General features: G+C 39.6%; 1 protein-coding gene across 3 annotated transcripts in view; it reads right to left on the reverse strand.

The window, feature by feature from the left end:
• CCDC88A (coiled-coil domain containing 88A) overlaps positions 1–18,430 on the reverse strand; it is a 76,316-nt gene extending 57,886 nt beyond the window's left edge. For all 3 annotated transcript variants that reach the window (XM_009489301.2, XM_075707005.1, XM_075707004.1), the window contains exons 1-2: positions 18,368–18,430; positions 18,147–18,247 (exon numbers count right to left, since the gene is read on the reverse strand). In XM_009489301.2, coding sequence (XP_009487576.1) covers positions 18,147–18,247; positions 18,368–18,430 — 164 coding nt within the window. The remainder of the gene's footprint in view (positions 1–18,146; positions 18,248–18,367) is intronic.
• Between the last annotated feature and the right edge of the window lie 2,134 nt (positions 18,431–20,564).

The following is a 20,564-nucleotide window of genomic DNA, read 5'->3' on the forward strand; positions in this document are numbered from 1 at the left end:
AAAGGGATTATTAATTGGAGTCTCTCTTATGTACTCTCACATACTACCAGATTTTCCTCTGCTTTATCTTGGCTTCAGAGAGGAAATCAATCCCTTTTTCCTTCAAAAAGTAGAAAGGATCTGAGGAAATGCAGATGAGTCACCCTTTTTCAATACCTCGTAACATACCAAGTTATTAACCACATACAAGACAGCATGACAACCATTCATTGTGATTTTTCAAGGAAAACAATGTAGAACCAACGCAACTCCCCCACAACACCCTGTAAAAGGCTTACAGCATTTATGAGAGATGGCCAATGTGAAGTTTCTTAAGTTTTACAAAGATACTTGACACAGTTGCACAACACCACGTTTGATATTTAATTACATTATTGTATTGGTTAATGGCATTATTGTCAGATAAATGTGCAGCTGGCTGGAATACTGCACTCAAACAAGAAACTACCAACTTCTCACTGCCAAACTGGAAGTTCCTGCAAGGGTGTGTGCCTGCCGGGTCTGGTTTTATTCAACATTGTCATTAATGATTTAGACAATGGAATACAGAATATACTTACCAGAACTGCCATTGGCAAAAATTGGGAGGAATAGGAAAAAAAAATTCAAAGAACACTATTGACAATTGAGAAGGATCCTGATAAAGTGCACAAGTGGCGTGACAGCAGTATAATGGAATTCAGTAACTGCACGTACAGGCAAAGGATTACACTCAGGAATCAAATGTAGAAAGAGGAGTAACTTGCTGTAATACTGAAGTGACCTGAATATTGTTGTGGACATGACCAAACACTGAGGGAAAAGAAATGCCATTGCCAGAAAAAAACCCTATTCTTCAGATTTTTGTACAAGCGCTGTCTGAAAGAGAGGTAGTTATTCTATGCATGGTACAGATAATGCTTCAGTTATTAGAGCCATACTTAGGGGAGGTCTGCATTTATACTTTTTCCACAGATGAATCGCCTGGGTTCTAAGCAGCATGCAAAGGCTCCTCACAGGCCTTCCCTCAATTCCCTGGGCGTGCTGCATTGCCAGGTGACACACAGGTACCTGGAGAACAGGAACTGCCTGTTGGAAAGCACATCCATCGCACGGCGTATTCCTGCGGAGCTCCTTAGGAGGAGACTGAAGGGAGCAGGTTACAGGCCGGCATGACTTGTCTTGGCAGGACACCTAGGACTTGCAACCTGAAAGCCAGATGCTACTGATGTGCACAAACTGAGGGCTGTGCAGAGGACACCAGGTAAAGGATACGCATCATACAGAACAGATATATTTCATCTAAAGAAACTACATGTAACTAGTCTACAAGAGCACTGATATACATGCGATTCATACATTTCTATACAGATACTCGATTCAACTGTCATGTGTAAGTGTAAACAACCAACCCCCCCAAAATGAGCTATTCCCTCCGCTCCACTGAACACAGCAGTATCATGATTCATTTTGATGCAATGTATCACTTTGGTAGTTTCACATGCTCATTGTATGAGTGTCGCTATAGAAAAAATTTACATATTTTTCATTTAAACTTAAGTAACCTAAACAAACTTTTATTTGCCTTTTACAGCTTTCTTTGGTTTTAGCATGTTATAATTTAAGAGATACGTTTATGTCTTTGCTATCAGAATTTCCCGGCTTGTAAGCATGAATAAAAATAACGTAGAAAAAACATTGCTGGGAAAGGAAGTCAGATCATATATAAAACACACCTCCAACACACAGTCATTTTTAAAAGAAAAGCAGTAAGCGTGGCATCTTTTTTCTTGTACATATAATATAAATCTTGGAAAATGAGGACACAGATTCTTACATGGCTAATTGCCTCGTTCCTAAATGCTCATCACCACGTTCCTAAAAATACTATAAACAATTAAAGTACATTTTAGAGTATATTAGCCAAAACTATGTGACTGAGATGTCACCTTGGATTTATTAATTCAGCCAACCTGTAGCTGCAAAAGGAACTAAATGGGCTAAAAATGATTATGATTTGCAGGTGTGCAGAACTGAACTCCTTTCCAAACTGAATTCATTCAAAATTGTTAAAATCAGAAGAGAAAATCCAGGATAAATCCTGTTGACCTGATGGCATACAGAGATCAGCTGAAGTCTCCTATTTCTACATTCATATCTCCAAAAGGCCGATTTGGGCCCTTAATCTTCATCTTTAATCTTAATGAATCGGATTATCTCCAAGCTTTTTCATCATCTTCAGCAGCATTTCTAGAGTCATACATTTTAGATGACTCTCCCTTTAGAGCACTCAAAACCAGAGGGCATTAGAGTTTCCTGGATATTGTTACAGCTCTTATTTTAGTATCAACACAAAAATCAGTGTGCAACCACAAGAATTCAAAACACAAATGTCAGCTCAGGCTCTACACTTTCTGATTTCAAAAGCTATACTAGAAAATTTAGACAGATCTTGTAAGAACAAAAACTTTAAATTTGCATAGCACTGTATCTTCATAAGGGTATGTAAACATAAATCTTTACACACTTTTAAGATAAATTGTTACTATCCCAATACTACAAATAGGAAATGAACACAGAAACAAATTCCTGAACAACAGCAGAAACAGTCAGCATCAAGGATTATCTGTCTGGAGCAGGAAAAAAATGGGCAAGGATTTCTTAGGACACAAATTCTTAGTTCCACACCCTTGTCACCACTGCCATCTTCACGTTTTGCAGGACAACATTTCACTAGTGGGACTTGCATACACCAAAGATACAGCACATGAGCCTGGTGTTTTATTTGAAGATATAAAAATAATTTTTTGAAATCAGAAGTCATACCATCCGGCCAAGATCAGGAACTGTAGGGTGTCATTATACTTGCACCTGGACTTTGCTCCTGAATACCAGCGTTTCTCCTCACAGTACAAAAATAAAAAATTCACCTCTCTCAAATGATGCACTAACAGATACTAATGGAATCTGAGCACTTTTAGAACACTTTAGCAGACACTTGGCAACAGTACTACAGCAAATCATTCATATGTTTTATCTTCTCCTTCTTAATCCTTAGAAATCCAACAGTGTATGTGGATCAACTCTACCAAATTATGCACGAACAAAGATAGTCAGAAATTCTGTGGTACTAGTCTTGCGTCAAAGTTAATGTTGATACATGGGGTGAGTTGGGGGAAATAAAGGAATGTTATTTTACTTTCAACAGTAGCTGAAAGATTTAAAAAATCTTTTATATGTATCCCCCTCTCCCGCCATTTTTTTTTTTTTTTAAATGTGGTACATATCTTCATCTATCAAGACCAACTCAACAGCTGACACACATTCCTTACATTTTATGAAAATTCCAGGCTTCTTTTTGGACAAAAGTTACACTGTTTTGGGTCAAAATGATTCATTCCTGTATCTTAAAACAGAAAGCATTCAACCTTTTCTTTTTGCATGAATTGCAGGAAACAGTTTACTGAGATTGTGAATTTTGCTGGGAAAACTTGGGCCACAGATGTGCTCTGGAAATATATCTTTAAACTCACAGTCCAGTTATATGATGCTCTGCTAGTGCAGAATATCAACAATTAAAATCAGAACGTCAGCCTCAGGACAAGCTGGTGTACAGAATAAATTTATTTTAATAATCTTTAATCTTTAATTTTTCCAAAATATTATGGCAACAGGTCCAACAGAAACCCAAAACTCAAAGTTCTCTTAACATTTTTCAGCAGAACTTTAAAATAGATTATGGCAACAAGAAGTTTAGCCCCTTGCTCTTGAGGATCAATAAAATTAAGTTACTTAAGTATCACTACTAACACTACTAATCTTTACCAATCATTTTTAATTTAATTAAACATGTAGCCTCAATAACTCCCTATAGCTAGTAGAAAGGTTTTGGGTTTGTTTTTTTTTTTAAGTCACTTTTTTTGTAAAGATTGTTGTATTGGCTCATTATTCTTCAAACGAGAGGTACGAGGTAAATTGTCTTTGACAGTCTCAATCAATACATGTTAGCAAGGACTATGGTGACTTTTACTTAGAAAAAAAAAAAAATTGTTTCTAATTCCTCCTGGAATGAAATCCTGCTCTCAATACCTTCTAGTGCAAGCAGAACTTCATCTCTGTACCACAGTAATTTAACTCTTTCTAACCACATTATGTCATTAAATTATTATAAACACAGAATATTAATAGGCTACCTACTAAAATGACCCACATGTTGAAATGTAAACGTTTACCTGGAATCCTTCAGTGTTTGTATTTCTCAGTGTTCCCCAATCTTCAGTCACTGATTTCTAGCTTTCAGATTATGTTTGAACTGTCAGTTTTGACTTGCAAAGTGTATTGAACAGCCAAGATCAGACCTGAGAGACCACTTCTCGTACCATGCACTGTTACCAAAAGAACTGTGATTAGGTCCTTCAGCAGGAGATTCATTATTTTAAAAAATAAACCCACTTTCATTCACAATACTGATAACCAGGCCTCGTTCTCTCAAAGTCTCCAACTTTAACACTCAGTAGTCTCCTTAATCCACGAAACACCACTTTAAGTAATCTTCATTTAGTCAATATAATCCCTCTTCTTAAGTATTGATGTCTTAACTCATTCCTCTCAAAGAGGAAATAACATAGCATGATGCTAGCTACACATTTTCCATTATATGTTGTTTGCATAATTGTATTTTGTCAGACTGGCCCAAGCCAGGAATAGACATACTAATTTTCTTATCAAGCATTTGAAATAACTAATGAGGAAAAAACTAATGAAATAGAGTGCGCAAACATTTTTCATACAGGAATATAGAATTCTAAACACGAATAGCCAGAATCTGTACTGCTTTCAAGAGCATGCATCTTTAAATTAGTTTACATTTTTTGGCAACTAACTTATTACAGATTTTAATGAATTACTTGTATCCATATGTTGAATTGTCTAATTTTTATGACCAATACAATTTTTATAATAATTCCATCTTTATTAGCACTAAACAATTTGCTTATTAGAATACATTCGGTCCAATACGACTGATATAAACTAGTACATGCTGTTGGGAATACAAGATGCAAATGAAGTAATTTTGAAAATAAATCAGTTCTAAAATAGACCTTTGTAAAAGATAGCTTTAAAACCCAGTTTTTTAAAACCAAAACATTCTAGCGGCTACTGTGTTAGTTAGACTATAAACATTTTTAAGGCAATACATGCTCTGAGCTCTGAATTGCTCCTTTTATTAGATGGAGATACTGAACTGCTTCAGTGGCAAATAGCCTAGCAAAATAGGGCAAATCTGTCCAGAAGTCAATAGGAAGCAGAGCGGTAAAAGATACCCTCAAGCAATTTCACATTTAAGAGCAACCTACTTATGACAAGATACATTAATTTCAATAGCAATAAAACCAGACAAGAGCATCTATCCCAATAATGCACTCATTTAAAACTACCGATTACAGAGAGAACTTCAGTGATTTTGAAATAGTACCAGTGTCATGAATTACAGATTGAGACTTCATATAATCAGGGATTACGTGTCTTTAATTTTTCATTGACCAAAATCTATCAGAAACGGGAATGTGATAGCTTAATGGCTTCATGCTTAAATCTATGCAGACTGCAAACCAGTTGTGTCCTCTCTTGCCATCTGTTCCTTGATGGTACTTAATGACTAAGTCTACTATTATAATGCACCCTAATTTTAAATATATCATTGTTTGAATGTATTTGTTAAGTACAGCGCAATGCTGAAACAAGCACTTTGGAAAAAATTCTACACAAGTGTACATCTCAAACACCTCTGACTGTTACCCTGTGTTTTAGCTCACAGCAGCACCGCATTCACTTTTACCCATAAATGTTGCTTGCCTAATAAAGTTGTATTTTTTGCAAAGTCCCTTTAACTGGAATACTGAGGCTCACTCTTGCTTTCTGCCACATATTTCAGTAATTACAGATAACAGAATTTTTGGATAGATTTCAAATAATAAAGCAGCATTTCCATTATTTACTATTAGCAAGAAAAGAATGAACACGTACAAAATGTGTTTTACAAAGAAATTTAATACAGCAGTGTCCTTTTACTGTGAAAGTTAAAATAAAACTGGGGCCTCCACTGGAGAATAACTGATATCCTCCAATTTGGTTTAAACATTTGAAGCAACATCAGACAAAGGAGTACATTGAAGAGATGAAGTTAGCAGCAGCACCTCTGCATATGGGACAAAAGGAGCACTGGCCTTCACCAGTGTGCTGTTTGATCACTTTTAAAATCATCAAGCATAGTCAAAAGGTCAGTCTGCAGGAGTTACGGTATCAAAGAACGGGGCAGATTCTGAAGTACAGTATTGTCAGTATCTGAACCTTGTGATCACACACGTTCTAGAAACGTTGGTACAAGATGGCATACTCCAAGCTCCTCCTGCATCGATCAGTATGATCAATTTCTGCAGCCAAAGAGTATTTCCACACTAAACCTACCAAAAATATAAAGAAAAAAAAAAATCTTAACTCCTTTTCTGTACCTCTGGTACATGTTCATCCCGATTTCTGTGCTGATAGAAATGGATTTAAATGGATGACTTCCCCGAAGAATAATTCATGACACAGACTATCCACTGTTGAAGTGTGCAGAGAACTAACTCGGCACATTCTTATCTGAAAAACAGATGGCAATAAAATCCTTCCACCTCTTGAAGAGCATCATGCAAGACACGCAAGCCCTGAGGCTGCAAAGCATTGATGATATCGAGCGACATGATGGCCCGGTGATAGTACACAATGCACACAGGCCTAGTAAACCACGGAGCCACAGCCTGACTTGCTGAAGACACAAGGGATGTACGTTCTGGAGTTGCTCAAGTGCTCACTTTTGAATCCTGCTTAGCCATTGTATCTTTGGGCACTGACACAGGATTCAGCAAAAGGATGCTCTAATACTAACCTGCAATAAGCAAGCAAATGTTGTGATTTACACTAACCACTCTTTGCCTTTTTAGCGGGCATTTATGACAATCTACCTTTTACTTGTAAAACTTGTATTTCTACCCTTGAGACAATACCGTTTGAGCAGCAATCAATGCACAGTTAAAACATTCACATAGTTCTGCAGACATCTGCTCAAACACCTAAAGATAGCATTACAAATGCTGAGATATCCTTTACCACAAAATAACGTGCATATTAATATCCCAATTTAAGGAAACTTTGCTAGCTCTGCACTTAGCTAAGATTGACTGACTGTGCCAAAATTTCAACAGTTGTATCAAAGGTTTTTTGCCTCATGCTAACCTGAGTTTTAGAACTAGGTCTAACATCATAAGCCTTTTGACCCTTGCACAAAACCCTATTTCCTAGGATTATGTCCAACATTATAAACTATTAGGTGGCTGAAGCCCTATGCCTACTTTAAAAAACACCCATAACCAAGTGGCCTACAACAAATCAACTGGCTGGTGGGGATCACAGGCAACACTGCCAAGAACATACAAGTAGACACTGAGCACATGCAGACAGCTTTCCTACTCCCTGTCTTAGCTCTGCAGCATCTGACCAGACTGACTACTCACGGAGTAGCAGTGCCCGAGCTCCCTTGTTGGCGCTCACAGCCAAGGAGCTAATTACTCATGGTTGAAGCGTGCTAGAATAGCTGTATCCGAAGCAGTGCCACAAGGCTTTGTGCCGAATAACCCTGTCTCTCCCTTCTCCATCAATATGAATCTGCTGTGCCTCACGACCTCAGGGCTGCTCTGACCAACAACTGCTCCGCTGGGTGGTCCTGCTGTTAGTGGTATTATCCGCATGAAGAGACATCCCCTCACACATGGACACTTCCAGGTTTACACGTGAATGTGCGAACAGCCAGACAAAATCATTGTACGTTCAAGAGGTCTGGCGACGGATCTTTAATTTCTCCCTCCCAGGGTTTTAAAAAAGCAGAGGCCAGAACAGCCCAGATTTCTTTTTTGTCCATTCTCTTTTCCTTATTAGTAATAAGTAAGATGCATGAAGGTGAGCAAAATGTAGGAGAAAATGAGAGAGGAAGTAAAGCAGTCCACCTGTCATTTACTAAGCACACACTTGTATCACTGAATTAACAACGCCCCAAATTCCGTAACTTCCAAACTTACAGAGCAAGAGCTGTCCTTACCATCACATAGTGTAAAGCAACTTTACCACTATTGTTTCAACTTGACAATCAGATGTACTCTTTTCCTTTCACACTAAAAGGTACTACGTCAAAAAAAAAAAAGCTTTCTGCCAAAGCTTGAAAATAGTGAATCACCACTCACTGCACCGAGTAGCCTGGGTGAGCTCCCCACAACAATCAATGAGAACGTGGAGCAGCCTCTGCTCCACAGCTAGCAAAAGGCAAGTTGGCTTCCACCAAATTAAAAAGTTTCACTGATGGAAAGGAAAATCTATACGATTCATAGAATCATGGAATTGTTTAGGTTGGAAAAGACCTTTAAGATCATCCAGTCCAACCATTAACCTACACTACCAAGTCCACACTAAACCAATCAAGGGTAGACTAGACTAAACCATGTCCCGAAGTGCCACATCCGCCCGTTTTTTGAACGCTTCCAGGGATTCAGAGCATCACACAATGCTTAACATTGTCACACAAAATAAACACTCCCGGGTATTAAATAATTGAGAATTCCTCAAAGAAACAACTTGACAAACAGAACTTTTTTTCAGCAAACAGATGAGAACGAGAAAGTCTGACAAACATACTTTACTACTTCAACAAATCTATCTTACAAGGGTCATCTTGTTTTGGGGGTGGGAGAGGTGGTGTTTATTTGGTTGGTTTTTTAATTGCAAAAGGCCTAGTAGCAAATATTATTTGAAAAGGTAGAATTAGACTGCTGTAGTCCTTGCGTTATAGTACTTGCCAAATTAAACTAAAACAAAAAGGCAGCACAGGATGCAAGAGCATACAGTCTACAAAGGACAAGCAAGGAAGAAGATGGACATAGCACAGAAACAAAGTACTGAGCATAATGAATACTGAAGCTTTGCTTTCTACTTTAAGCACTGTGCGTTATCTTCCCTCTCAGGGTCCACGTTTTTTACTTCTCAAATGAGTTCAAATTTTAAGATCTATTCAGTCCAATACTAATTAACAGCGTAACTGAAAACTATTTGACCTTGTGTTTAACACCTCGATGTAACAGACCATTAAAACACTGCAAACATTTACATCCACAATAATCCTGTGACAACAGTAAGATTGGCTTTACATAAGTAAGCACTCACAGATCTGGATCACAAGATGCAGCATGACTTGATACCAAACATCAGAGGGCACTGAAGTGAGAAAATCTTTCTACAATCTACCTTGGAAAGAACATTCTGCAAACATACAGGTAGCAGTTTGGAAGAAACATCGGAAACAATTATAGAAGGAGAAGGGCCAGAAAGTTGTCATCACAGATAGGAAGCAGTGAGCAGTACAGAAGAGAAGCAAACAGTTACTGCCCTTAGCAAATGACATTTTTGGAACTAATATGCTTTCTAACATATTTAAAATATTAATATAAGGGAAAATAAAGTTACATAGGATTTAAAAGCAACACATTTATGCGGTCTTCTTTATTTAAGCTTAAAAAAAATACCTCTTAAGAGATTACTGAGTTTGTATATACAAGTTTTTCTCTTCTACCCTAACCAACTTTCAACACTACAGCAGTATGTATTTTGCTTTATTTGTTAATCATAGCACTATCAAAAATAATTTCTCCTTTGGAAGACTTGGAAAAACGTTCATTCATTTTCTTCCTTACTTTGAACTTTGCTGAAGCTGTAACTTCTCAAAAATAATTAGTTAGTACTTCAGATTCAAAAGAGTCTGACCACAGGTAAACATCTCAGCACACCGAGTATTAAAATCTGCAGGCAATACTAATATGAGATCAGCCTAGTGAGATGACACCAAAGCTACCTCAATATTGCAGTTTCAGTGACCAGAAAGATCTTAAGTCATAAAAATAGTAACACATAGATTTCCGTTACATACTTTTGGTTAGAACACTATGACTCTAGAATTCCCTTCCTTATGAAGTACAAGAAACCTTCTATAAGTAAATTAATAACAATAAAATAATACATCTTCATCTTTTTCCATGCCCATTTTTAGACTACCAAGTGACAGATCTGAGCCCTTTGTAGAGATTATTCCAGAGAATGAGACAAATTCAAATGCAATTCTCCTGGATATAAGGGGACTGCCAAAGAAATTAAGTTGCATTTCTTCTAAAAATTTTATCCACATAAGCAACTTCATTGCTTCAGCACACGAACTGAACTGTGCTGCAAATTTTGCATGCGCACCAATACATGTACAATCCCCTACTGATTTCGATATAAATAGAGCACTACATGAAGGCCCTTACCTCTGTGAACTACCCAAAGCTACAAGATAAGCATACATATAAGGGCCTGTAAAAGAAGTGCATTCTTTTCATCTTAAAACATTAATATTAATATCCTCACTAAGATGCGAACCAGCACTCTAAGTATGACATTTGTCCACATTCTGTCATACATCAACTAGTATCGATATTTTATTTTTCTCTGCCATACACAAAACTCTAAATATACAGCAAGTACATTCCCAAATTACCAGGAAATTATACCAGACATGTTTCGCTCAAGGGCTTATTTAAGAAAAACAAAGACACCACACAAACAAAAACTAGAGCAAATATTTCCCTGCAGCTTAAAATAAGATAAAATTCTGCAATAAACGTAAGTGGACTCTATCTCCTGTCACTATAGAAGAGCATATCTGAATGTGTAACACAGATTCAAAGACTCACTCAATAGCCAGGAATATAACACAAGATGCTTACGAGTTCATCCCTTACCATTTCCCAACCCCAAAAAGACAATTTAAGATAAATTTTGCTTTTTTCTCAGACTAAGCCAATGGGAAAGCACACTAATTGAGTCTGGGTCAAGCAGCAGCCTTGCTTCGATTCAATGCCTTAACATCAATTAGTCCAATGAAATGAAGGGGAGGCATATTGTAAATACTGTTTAATAACGACAGCTCTTTGGAACATCTTAAGGCAGAAATACAGGACCCTCTAAAACAAAGCACAGTTATTACCAAATAATCTCCGACCACTGAGGTCATGTGCTCTAACAAAGCAGCATTTTGAAAAAATATCTTGATCCCTAAATAATTACTACATAGGGAGAAGTGGTACAGTATGAAAGACAAGGAAGGCAACAAATTGGTATTTAGTTCAGAAAAAAAGGAGGAGGAACCAAAAATAAGAGGAACATACGAAAGAACACAAAGCTAAAAAGCCCCTTCTTAACAGAAGAAATAAATGAGCAAAATCTAGAAGTAAGCTTCTCAAATTTAGCACAGGATTAAGATGTGCTTGATTTAGCAACCAATTTGTCAGTTAACTAGATTAGTTTTTAAAAGAAAGATGAGAGCACAGCAATACTTTGCAAAGGTTTGTGGTGTAGAGATCCCCAAACTAGCCACAGAACCTGAAGAAACACAGCCTTGCCAGTGAAAGATGCAAGCTCCTCAGCCCAGGTAAGGTATTTTTAGCTAACCCAGAACTTTGGAATTTAACTGCTGCTATACTACCAAGAAATACAGCAACATTGTAGGGCAGCTCAAGGCATCTCAGCCGCCTGGGCAAACTGACCTTTCTGGTACAAAAATTAAAGCAAAACAAGTTGTGTATTGCCTTTCCTTAAAACACAGGGAGCCAGGACAGCGGCAGCACAGCACCAGAGGCAGGGGAAGAGCAAAGTCAGCCCTGCAAACAGAAACATTACAGCCAGCCATAACCGGAACCGGGAGGCTCACCCAGCCTCACGGTTGGGTGCTGCTAAGGCCAAATGATGCTTAGATGAGCCACTCAGACACCACCCCTGAACCGCTAAAGCACACAGCACAGCCACCAGTGCGAAACCAGGAGATGTCTTCCCCTGGCTCAAAGTCACGCTCGTGGCATTCCCCACGTGGTCCCGTGACTTCAGCTAAAGCCGACTCTGCTCTATTCAGTAGTGCTGCACTGTGCTCTGTGGCTGCACCTCCGCCGCTACCTCGCTCAGGCATCTCCGCCCCGTAGTCTTCAATGCAGCATACACGTGTTCCTACGTACAAAACAGCTTCACTGAGCTACGTCACAGGAGGAGACAGTTTGTCAGTACACTCTTACTTACCTTTCCTGTAAATGAAACACATCAAATACATGCCTAGAAAGCTATTAGGAAGTTTATTTTATTATTTTTGCAGAGTGCTTTGAAACAGCACATAGAATGCAAGTGGAATGCAAAATACTCTGAAAAATAAAACTGCAAAGCCATAGTGAATATACGTTGTTTCCTTGCCAGAACATTTTCAATCCTGAAACGAGTTACTTCAATTTTAGATCTTTCAACTAAGATTACTATTTATGGAACAGGTAGATAGACTCAATAGAGCACCTCTGTACATATTAAGAATGGTTTTTAACCAATCTTTTCTTCCCGGGACCCAGCTACTAGCCTAGAGTAAGGATGGGTAAGTAGTACACCACCAAAACAAATGAGGAGACAGAGTCAAAGAAAGATACTGAAGGTAGCACATGAAGAAGAGAGCAAAGAAGTGGATGTATACACGCAGAGGAAGATTAGATTATTTACTTCCTAACCTTCAAAATACTGCAAGAAACAAGAGTGAACCGCAGAACAGTTTACTGCACAGAAATAAATCAGAGGAGACAGGATGAGGGAAAGTGGACATCAACTGTGGAAGAGGGTACAAAAGCATAAAAAACATAGCAAAACAGAGATGTAAACAAAGATCAAACACTAAGCATTCCACGTTCAACCCACGCTTTTTTCCCCTTTAGCTATCAAAACCCCAGGCACCTCAGAAGTGCAGGTATCAGCCTATGTCCACCTCATTTGCCCAATTCAAAGCTCACTGCAGGCTCTAGATGTTCAAGTCTAAAATTAATCATTATTACACTGTAAGAACTACCTTTTCCTTTTTTGTAATCAAAAGGTTTGAGCTCCAACAATCTTGACCATGGTGCACATTCTCCTGGACCATTTATTTGGTCCAGAATTTGCTGCTTTACAAAAAATCTTGAGTGTTATAAATTCACCTTTCCTTAAGAAAAACCTGGGCCCTACTGCTGCAGAACCACTCTTAAGAACAACTCTCACAAACTACCAGACTAACATCTACCTTGCATCTGTGGAAGCCCACCAGAGCGCATCTGAAAAGCGTGAATCAAATCCATTCGAGAGAGAGAGAGAGGTGCAGACTTCAAAATGTTTGACTTTTTTCTAAAATATGTGCTCATATTTTTTACTGCCAAACTCACCAACTTAGTTTTTCCCAAAACTTTCTTCCATTTCCCCGCCCAGCCAGAACCTGGCTGAAGCTGCCTCTTGCTATTTGGTTTTCTTCACAAGAAAGAGTTAATTGGATTGGAGCGCATGTTCCTGCACTCCTTCACAGAGCCAGGCAGCTGGCTCAAGCACTAGAGATGGAGTTCAGTTTTCAGGGGAAGATATAGGCAAGCCAAGAGTATGGGCTGGCAAGCTCAACTGTTTGGGAAAAAGCGTGCAACTGAAGACTAAGAGCTCAGAAAGGGAGTCAATGAAGCAGTCTACGCATTCTGGGCACACACCACCAGAGCGGTGGAAGGAAACGGTCAGCTGGTCCACCTGGAAAATTCTATGGGCATGAAAGGCCTGCATGCGGATCCAGTCAGTGAAAAACAGTGGGAGAACGGCAAAAGGGAGAAAAATAGGAGAACAGTAAAATACTTCATCCTTTGAAGTAGTTTTCAGTGTGTCTGGATGCAACAATTGATATGGATAGTATTGATTAATATCTTCAGCTCAGACAAAAGTTATGAATGGAACACTGTGATGAAAGCGGAGAGGTTCTCCAGACAGTGGATTAAATTAACTCAGTTTCAGAGTTTAGTTCTATATGTTACCGATTCTGCATACAGTATTTGTCCAATAGTTCCTTTGAAAGAGATCCATTTCCACAAATGCAAAGCATAGTAAAATAAAACCATTAAAACTAAAATACAGTTTCAAGTCCTTGTTACTTGACCAAATATTAATGGTGGTGTGAAATGTAATGCAAGTCCCACTCTTGTAATTACTTGCAGCTGTCTATTTTTATTCAAAGGTGTCAGTTTGGGAACCACAGTTCGTACAAGACGACTTTCAGCATTTCTTACAGAATCCCATTGGAATTCAATTAACAAATATCAGAGAACAAGACCTATCAGAAATGAAAATAAAAAACACTCAGAAAATGAGTGTTTCTGTAAGGAGACCTTGATCTTTTTGGATCAGAGGAGTATATAAACAGTACCATACTAAGACACACACCACCACCCCCCCAAAAAAGAAAAAAAAAAACAAACCCAAAAACAAACAAACAAACAAAAAGGTGTTCTTAGTCATAGGTTCTGGAAAAATATCTCTAGGACAACTAAGTATCATTTTACTGTAATTGCACCTAGATGTGCAACAGATGACTAATCCGCTGAATTATACTATTTCATTTATTTTAGTAGTATACACAACCTATTTTCCTCAACTATATGAGCACTTCATAACGTTAGAAGTATTATGATACAGAGGTGCAGTAAAGGTCTGAAGCATTCTTGGTATGTTCCCCCACCTCCCTGCCATGGCAGAAAACCACTGCAGTGAACTCTTGCGTTCTGATTTATTTCCAAGAAGCATGACCCCTTTTTGTATCAAAGAGCACAAAGATAAAGGCTCAGATTTAGAAAGACAGATGGGTTTCTATCCAGAGGTATCAGATACTACTGACTGATCCCAGCAGAAGGTAGGTAACCGAGTACTTTTGAAGAACTAGACCTGAATTTAAACAGGAAATGAGAGACATTCTCTCATTAAGTTAGGAGCTAATATCGTAACACTGGAACTCTCCTTAATTAAAAATAAAATTAAATTTAAAAAATAGTAATAAAATTGGCCTGTAGCATCTCCAGCAAAGGAAGAGCTCTTCAGATGTAACTGGACACTGAATGGAATCTGTGTAATTTTCACATGTACTAAAATGTCCAAAAAGTCAAAAGCAAAAGACATACAAGGAACATTATGAATTATTCTCTCATGTATGAGGTACTAATAAACTCGATGCCGATAAAATCCCACCATCTCGGAACCATTATCCTGTAACTATTCCAATGCTGACATCTATTTCCTCTGTCTGAATCATTACAATTGTTGAAAATAAATTTGGTCTAGACAAGCACAAGGAGAAACAAATGTTGTATTAACAAACTCACTTGTAGCTGATAGAGGGCAGGATTAACTCTTTTTTAACTAAACAAAAAACCTTCTCTAAGTAACAAAGCCACTTTTTTTGATTGTGTATATCTTTACAAACCATGCCTAATCCAATATTAACACTCACTTTTATGGTCACAGCATTTGTTTTTTCAACATTTGTCAAAAATAAAGTAAGTATGAAAGTATATATAAAGCAGGACCACAGCACCTCTAACAGCCCTCATTTGTTCATGCTCTTAACAGCAGCTTTCCAACCACAGGAACAGACCTACGCCACCACCGCATGAGAGACCTTAGCTGACAGACACACTCTAGCTGTATTCTCACCCCAAAACATTAACAGCCTCAAATATCTCAAAACTAGTGTAAATAGTAAGCACCATATAACACAACTCACGTACAAAAACACAACTCCTAGCGGTGCTTTCCACATATTTCTATGAATGGCACTGCTGGTGACTTCTGCAAGAACAACATTGCTCTACAGCTTCTAAAGAGTGCCATAGCTCCTAACCACGCATCTCTAGTTCTCATGTGAAGTCAGTCATTGAGAGCTTTTTTTTTAAAAAAAAAAAAAAACCAAAAACACCCCCCCACAAAAACTCCCCCCAAACATTCCAAAGAAAAATATTTTGCTTTTCAAGTCACGTGATACAAATTTTTCTGCCACACTTCCTCAACATATGGTAGTTAAGACTGAAAGGAAAAAAGAGAAATACTAATAAAATGGAAAATACTGAAAATAAGTAATATTGATGACTAGTTGGAACGCCATCTTTTAAATATTTTTGCAACGGAAGATACATGTTTAATAGGTGGATATTCAAAGTGAACAGGACTAGAAGTTAACACAGGTTCCCACAGTGATTTCACCAGAGATGGAATCTGCCTGCAAAACATGAAACATTTTTTCCTCTTTCAATCCTGGCAAAAACCCCAAAACAAACAAAACCCCTCCAAAATAAGAATACAGTTCTGGAAACTTCAATTCTTAGCAGTAATCAATCGTAACACATTTCAGTCCCCCAAAAATGTATTTTAAGCAGAATACACATTCCGGTGTAGTTACATATTTGTAAGATGAATTTTATTTGTACATCAGTCCTTTTACACATACCTCTAAAGGGAGTTTTTAATTGTTCTGACTACCAATTTTATTTTAAATTTACATCTCCCATGTGTATTTTTCATACACACACACACAACTCCTCCTAAGTAAACTACAGTAATCGCGGTATGGGGTCAAAGATGCACATACAAAGTCAAAGCCAAATCAACACATGGTGCCTTAAGCATAAAAATGTTCCCTCTCTGCAGCTTTCCATTTCACATACGTGTATCCCACAGAATGTATCAGATATCAATTATACTGTATTAAAAGAAACTTGCTGAGAGAGTTTAATTTCAAGATTATATTCTTCAAAATCACCTCGTTCCAGCTCCAGTACTAAATTTGCCTTCCAGGAGTCAAACATTTTTACCAAATAGAAGCTCTACATGTTAAATGCATGGTCACAATTGGCAAGCTACTTAACTTCTATGTAGTCCAAGAAAAAAAAAAATTGTAAAATAAAAATAGTATGCTTCAGTGAATGCATCACTTAAAATTCTTATTAAAATATGTCAGAAACACACTCAAGATTTTTTTCAAAAAGTTCAATTCCACCAGGCTTTCCACGTTTCTCAATATTACAGACATAAATACTTGGAATTCACAGAAGTAGGTGACAAAGAAAATATTGGTTTCAAAAGGATGTGAATTCAAACTTAAATGTGGTAATGTCTAGAACTTTTTACATAGATTAGTTATACAAGCTGAGTACCAACAGCAAAAACTTCTGAAGTACTAGATACGAGTAAAAACTATAAACAGAGTGAAAGGATGCCCATCAGTGCTCCTGAGGAACAGCTGTCATCACAAGCTGCCCACACACCGATATACCTATCCAGCCATCCATAAGCCTATATTTTTTCATACCTATACAAACAAAAGATGTATTTCTCTGTAAAGACTTAAAATATCAGGGGGAGGAAGGTATGGAGGAATTTTTTCCACTAGTAACATTTTTATGATTATATCACTAGACACTTGACAAAAGCGTTACTCTCTAGCATTACAGTAGTGGGCAACGTTCCAGTCAAAACTACGATTAACAAAAAGTCACTATAAAGAAATTTTTCTAACAGTTAGAGTTTTCAATAAACAATTTATAAAACCATGTAAAAATGTTTCTTCAGCGGTTCATAGCCAAAAAACATTCTATACACTGAATTAAACTGCAGCTTGACTGTACAGCTGCTACCTACTCTAACTTGGAACTGTAAAAAATAAAGCGGAAGGAGCTAAAGGATGGTCCATTCACTCAGTAAACAACTCAGAAAACATTATGTGACTCGCATACGATCCGTAAGTTGTACGTCATGTGAACCGAGACGTGTATCAGAATCTGACTCTCGTGCTGGCAAATTTATTCAAAATTTTGTTAAATGAGCATGACTTACAGTAGAATGAACCTTTATGCTTCTCCGTGGAAATCTGGGAAGCTGTTTACAGTCATCCCATTTTCCAGTAAGTTCCATATATCATGATTCAGCCTGTATTACGCTATGCACCCTGCAAATCCATCACAGTGACATTAAACTGTAAAGAGTATCTGCTACGCTCCAAAGTCTCCTCTTAACTGACCACATGACTACTTCAAATATAAAAGAAAGAAACCCACCGGGGTCAATATGGAGGGGAAGAAAAGAGCTTTCACAAGAAAGCAAAACATACATGAGAAACAAGACAACAGCAAAAAGAAAAAAAAAAACCAACCCCCCCAAAAAAACCCCATAAGGCACAACTTGCAGACACTTACATTTGCAGCATGACTTCGTTCAGAAACACGCCATCCACCAGCGCCACATATTCTTCCAGGTTGGTCCCATTTCCTCCAGCTAACGGTCCGAACGTCTTAACCTAAAACATAATCATCACCACCGTGACACTAACTCCACCTCATTCTCTGCCGCAAGGCAGTTATCGTCAAACAATGAGCAAATAAATGAATAGCGCGAGGGAAAAAAAATGAATGCTTACCCAGGTGACAAGAGGGCTAGACATGAACTGCTCCAAAAGGGGTGTGAATATTTCGTTCTCCATTTTACAAAAAAATGGTTAACATCAACGTAGCTCCTCTGATGCAAAAAATACGACAAGTCCTTCACTGTAGCAACTCTCTGAAACGCTCCAAGGATTTAGCTGGAGTAAGTGAACCCCATTTTTACCAAGCAATGCAACAGCAACAAAAAAAAAGTCAGTGCACTGCCAACCGGGATTTATCTTCCTCTTGCAAGAAAAAATACATTTCAAAGTCCATCTAGGCGTATTTCAGCTTTTCCATTGATGCCTCTCCCTTCCTACATACCGAAAGGGTAGAAGGAAGGAAGAAAAGAGGGAGGCTGCCTAGCTACTGGGATTCTGCATCAGACAAAAAAAAAAAAAGGAAGGAAAAATCTGCTTCAGCAGCGGCAGCTCCTCAGAAAGGAAGGAGAAATTCCAGTAAAACTCTGCAAGCTCATCCTGCTCCTTCCCCCCTCCCAAAAAAAAAAAACAAAAACCCAACGAGGGGAGGCGAAGCAGAGGGGCCGAGACCCCCCCGCACAGCCAAGCCCCCCAGGCTGCTGCTGCACACAAGAGAACCCCCCCGCCCCCCCGCAATGGCACGGCAGCCTGCACAGAGGGAACCGGCCCCCGGCAAGGATGAGAGGCTATTTTAAACCGCTTCCCTTTTCTAACCCCTTCCCTTTTCCACCGAACTACGACGCAAGGCAGGGACAGGACCGGCACACGCCGCCTCGCCCCACAACCTCGCCCTTCCCCCGCGCTGGCCGCTCCCCCCGCCGCCTCTCCTCAGCCCCCCCCGGCGCCTTGCCGCTCCCGCCGCCCCCCCCAGCCCTAACCCCGCCGGGGCCAGCTCTCCGCCCGCCGCAGGCTCCCGCGGCACCGGCCGCGCTTCCCACCGCCTTCCCCCAAATAACGGCCACCTCGCCTCAGCCAGCCCGGCCGCGCCGCATCACTCACTCCCTCCCTCCCATCCCTCCCCGACGGGCGGTTCCAGCGTATGGATCCCTCCGCGCCGGTCGCTGCGCGACGGACGGCCCCCGTTATCCCTCCGCCAGCCGCGGTCCCTTCCTCTTCAACCGCCGCTCGGGGGATGGCGGCCTGAGGAGGAAAAGGGGCGGGGCCGGCTCGCGCCCGCCGCACCGCACGGGCGCTGCGGCGCTGCGCGAGCCCAACGGCCGCGCCGCCTGAGGGGGGCGGCTGAGGCGGGAGGGAGGGAGGGCGGCAAAGAGGAGGGCGGCTGAGGGCGGCCGCTGCCCCGCAGCAGGAGAGAGGAAGAGGATGGAGGAGAAGCGGCGGGGGCCTGGCAACGCACAGGTCCGCCCCCGGGGGTGCGGGAGGGAGATGCTCTTCGATTCCCCTCTGGGGGAAAAAAGGTGGCCGTGAGGAAAAATTCGTCGTGGGGGGAAGAAAAGGGGGGGGGCGGAAGGGGAGTCGCTAACGCCCTTGAAGAGAAAAATGGGGCATTAATGGCACGATCCGCAGCCTGGCCACACTCCTGCCTTTCGGGGGAGGAGAGGTTTTCTCCTAAGGAGGTGAAATCCAAACACACCCACGTTAATACAAACCCCAGCTTTCCCGAGCGATTTAGCGGGGAAAGGGAAGCGCAGGGAGGGGGGGGGGGGGCGACCTGGTTACAGAAGAGCAAATGATGACAAGCAATTTGCTTGCCTAAGCTATTGTCCTTAAGCTATCTCTTGCCACTTGCGTTTCAAATCTCAAATACTGCATTAACATACGGGGCTGTGTCTGCTTAATAGATTATGTCGTTTATAGACAAAGCATTTTACAAAATCTCAAACTAAATCCAGCTTCTCGTCCATGTAGTATAAATTAAATCGCAGCAGCGTTTTTCCAAGACTTTTAGTTTTACACACATGGTAAAAAAGAAAAAAAACAGTGCACTAAAAGTGACTGAAATTAAGTCCTTTTGAAAAACATCACAGTAACAGCTAAACAGATTAGTTTTTTAACCCGAATACTGGATATAATATTTGTCCTAACAGTCCAAGATCAGAAAAAAATTCCAATCATGACCTTTTCTCCATGTATGAAACTGAAGAGAATGTCTAAGTAAAAGATTAGAAAAATAAATTACGGACCTTGAAATATGAGTACGTAATTTGTATTCCAGGGATTTGTTTTTTTTTTTTTTTAAACAAAGTTGCATAGT

Source organism: Pelecanus crispus, chromosome 3, assembly GCF_030463565.1.
Source record: "Pelecanus crispus isolate bPelCri1 chromosome 3, bPelCri1.pri, whole genome shotgun sequence".
Classification (NCBI taxonomy): Eukaryota; Metazoa; Chordata; class Aves; order Pelecaniformes; family Pelecanidae; genus Pelecanus; species Pelecanus crispus.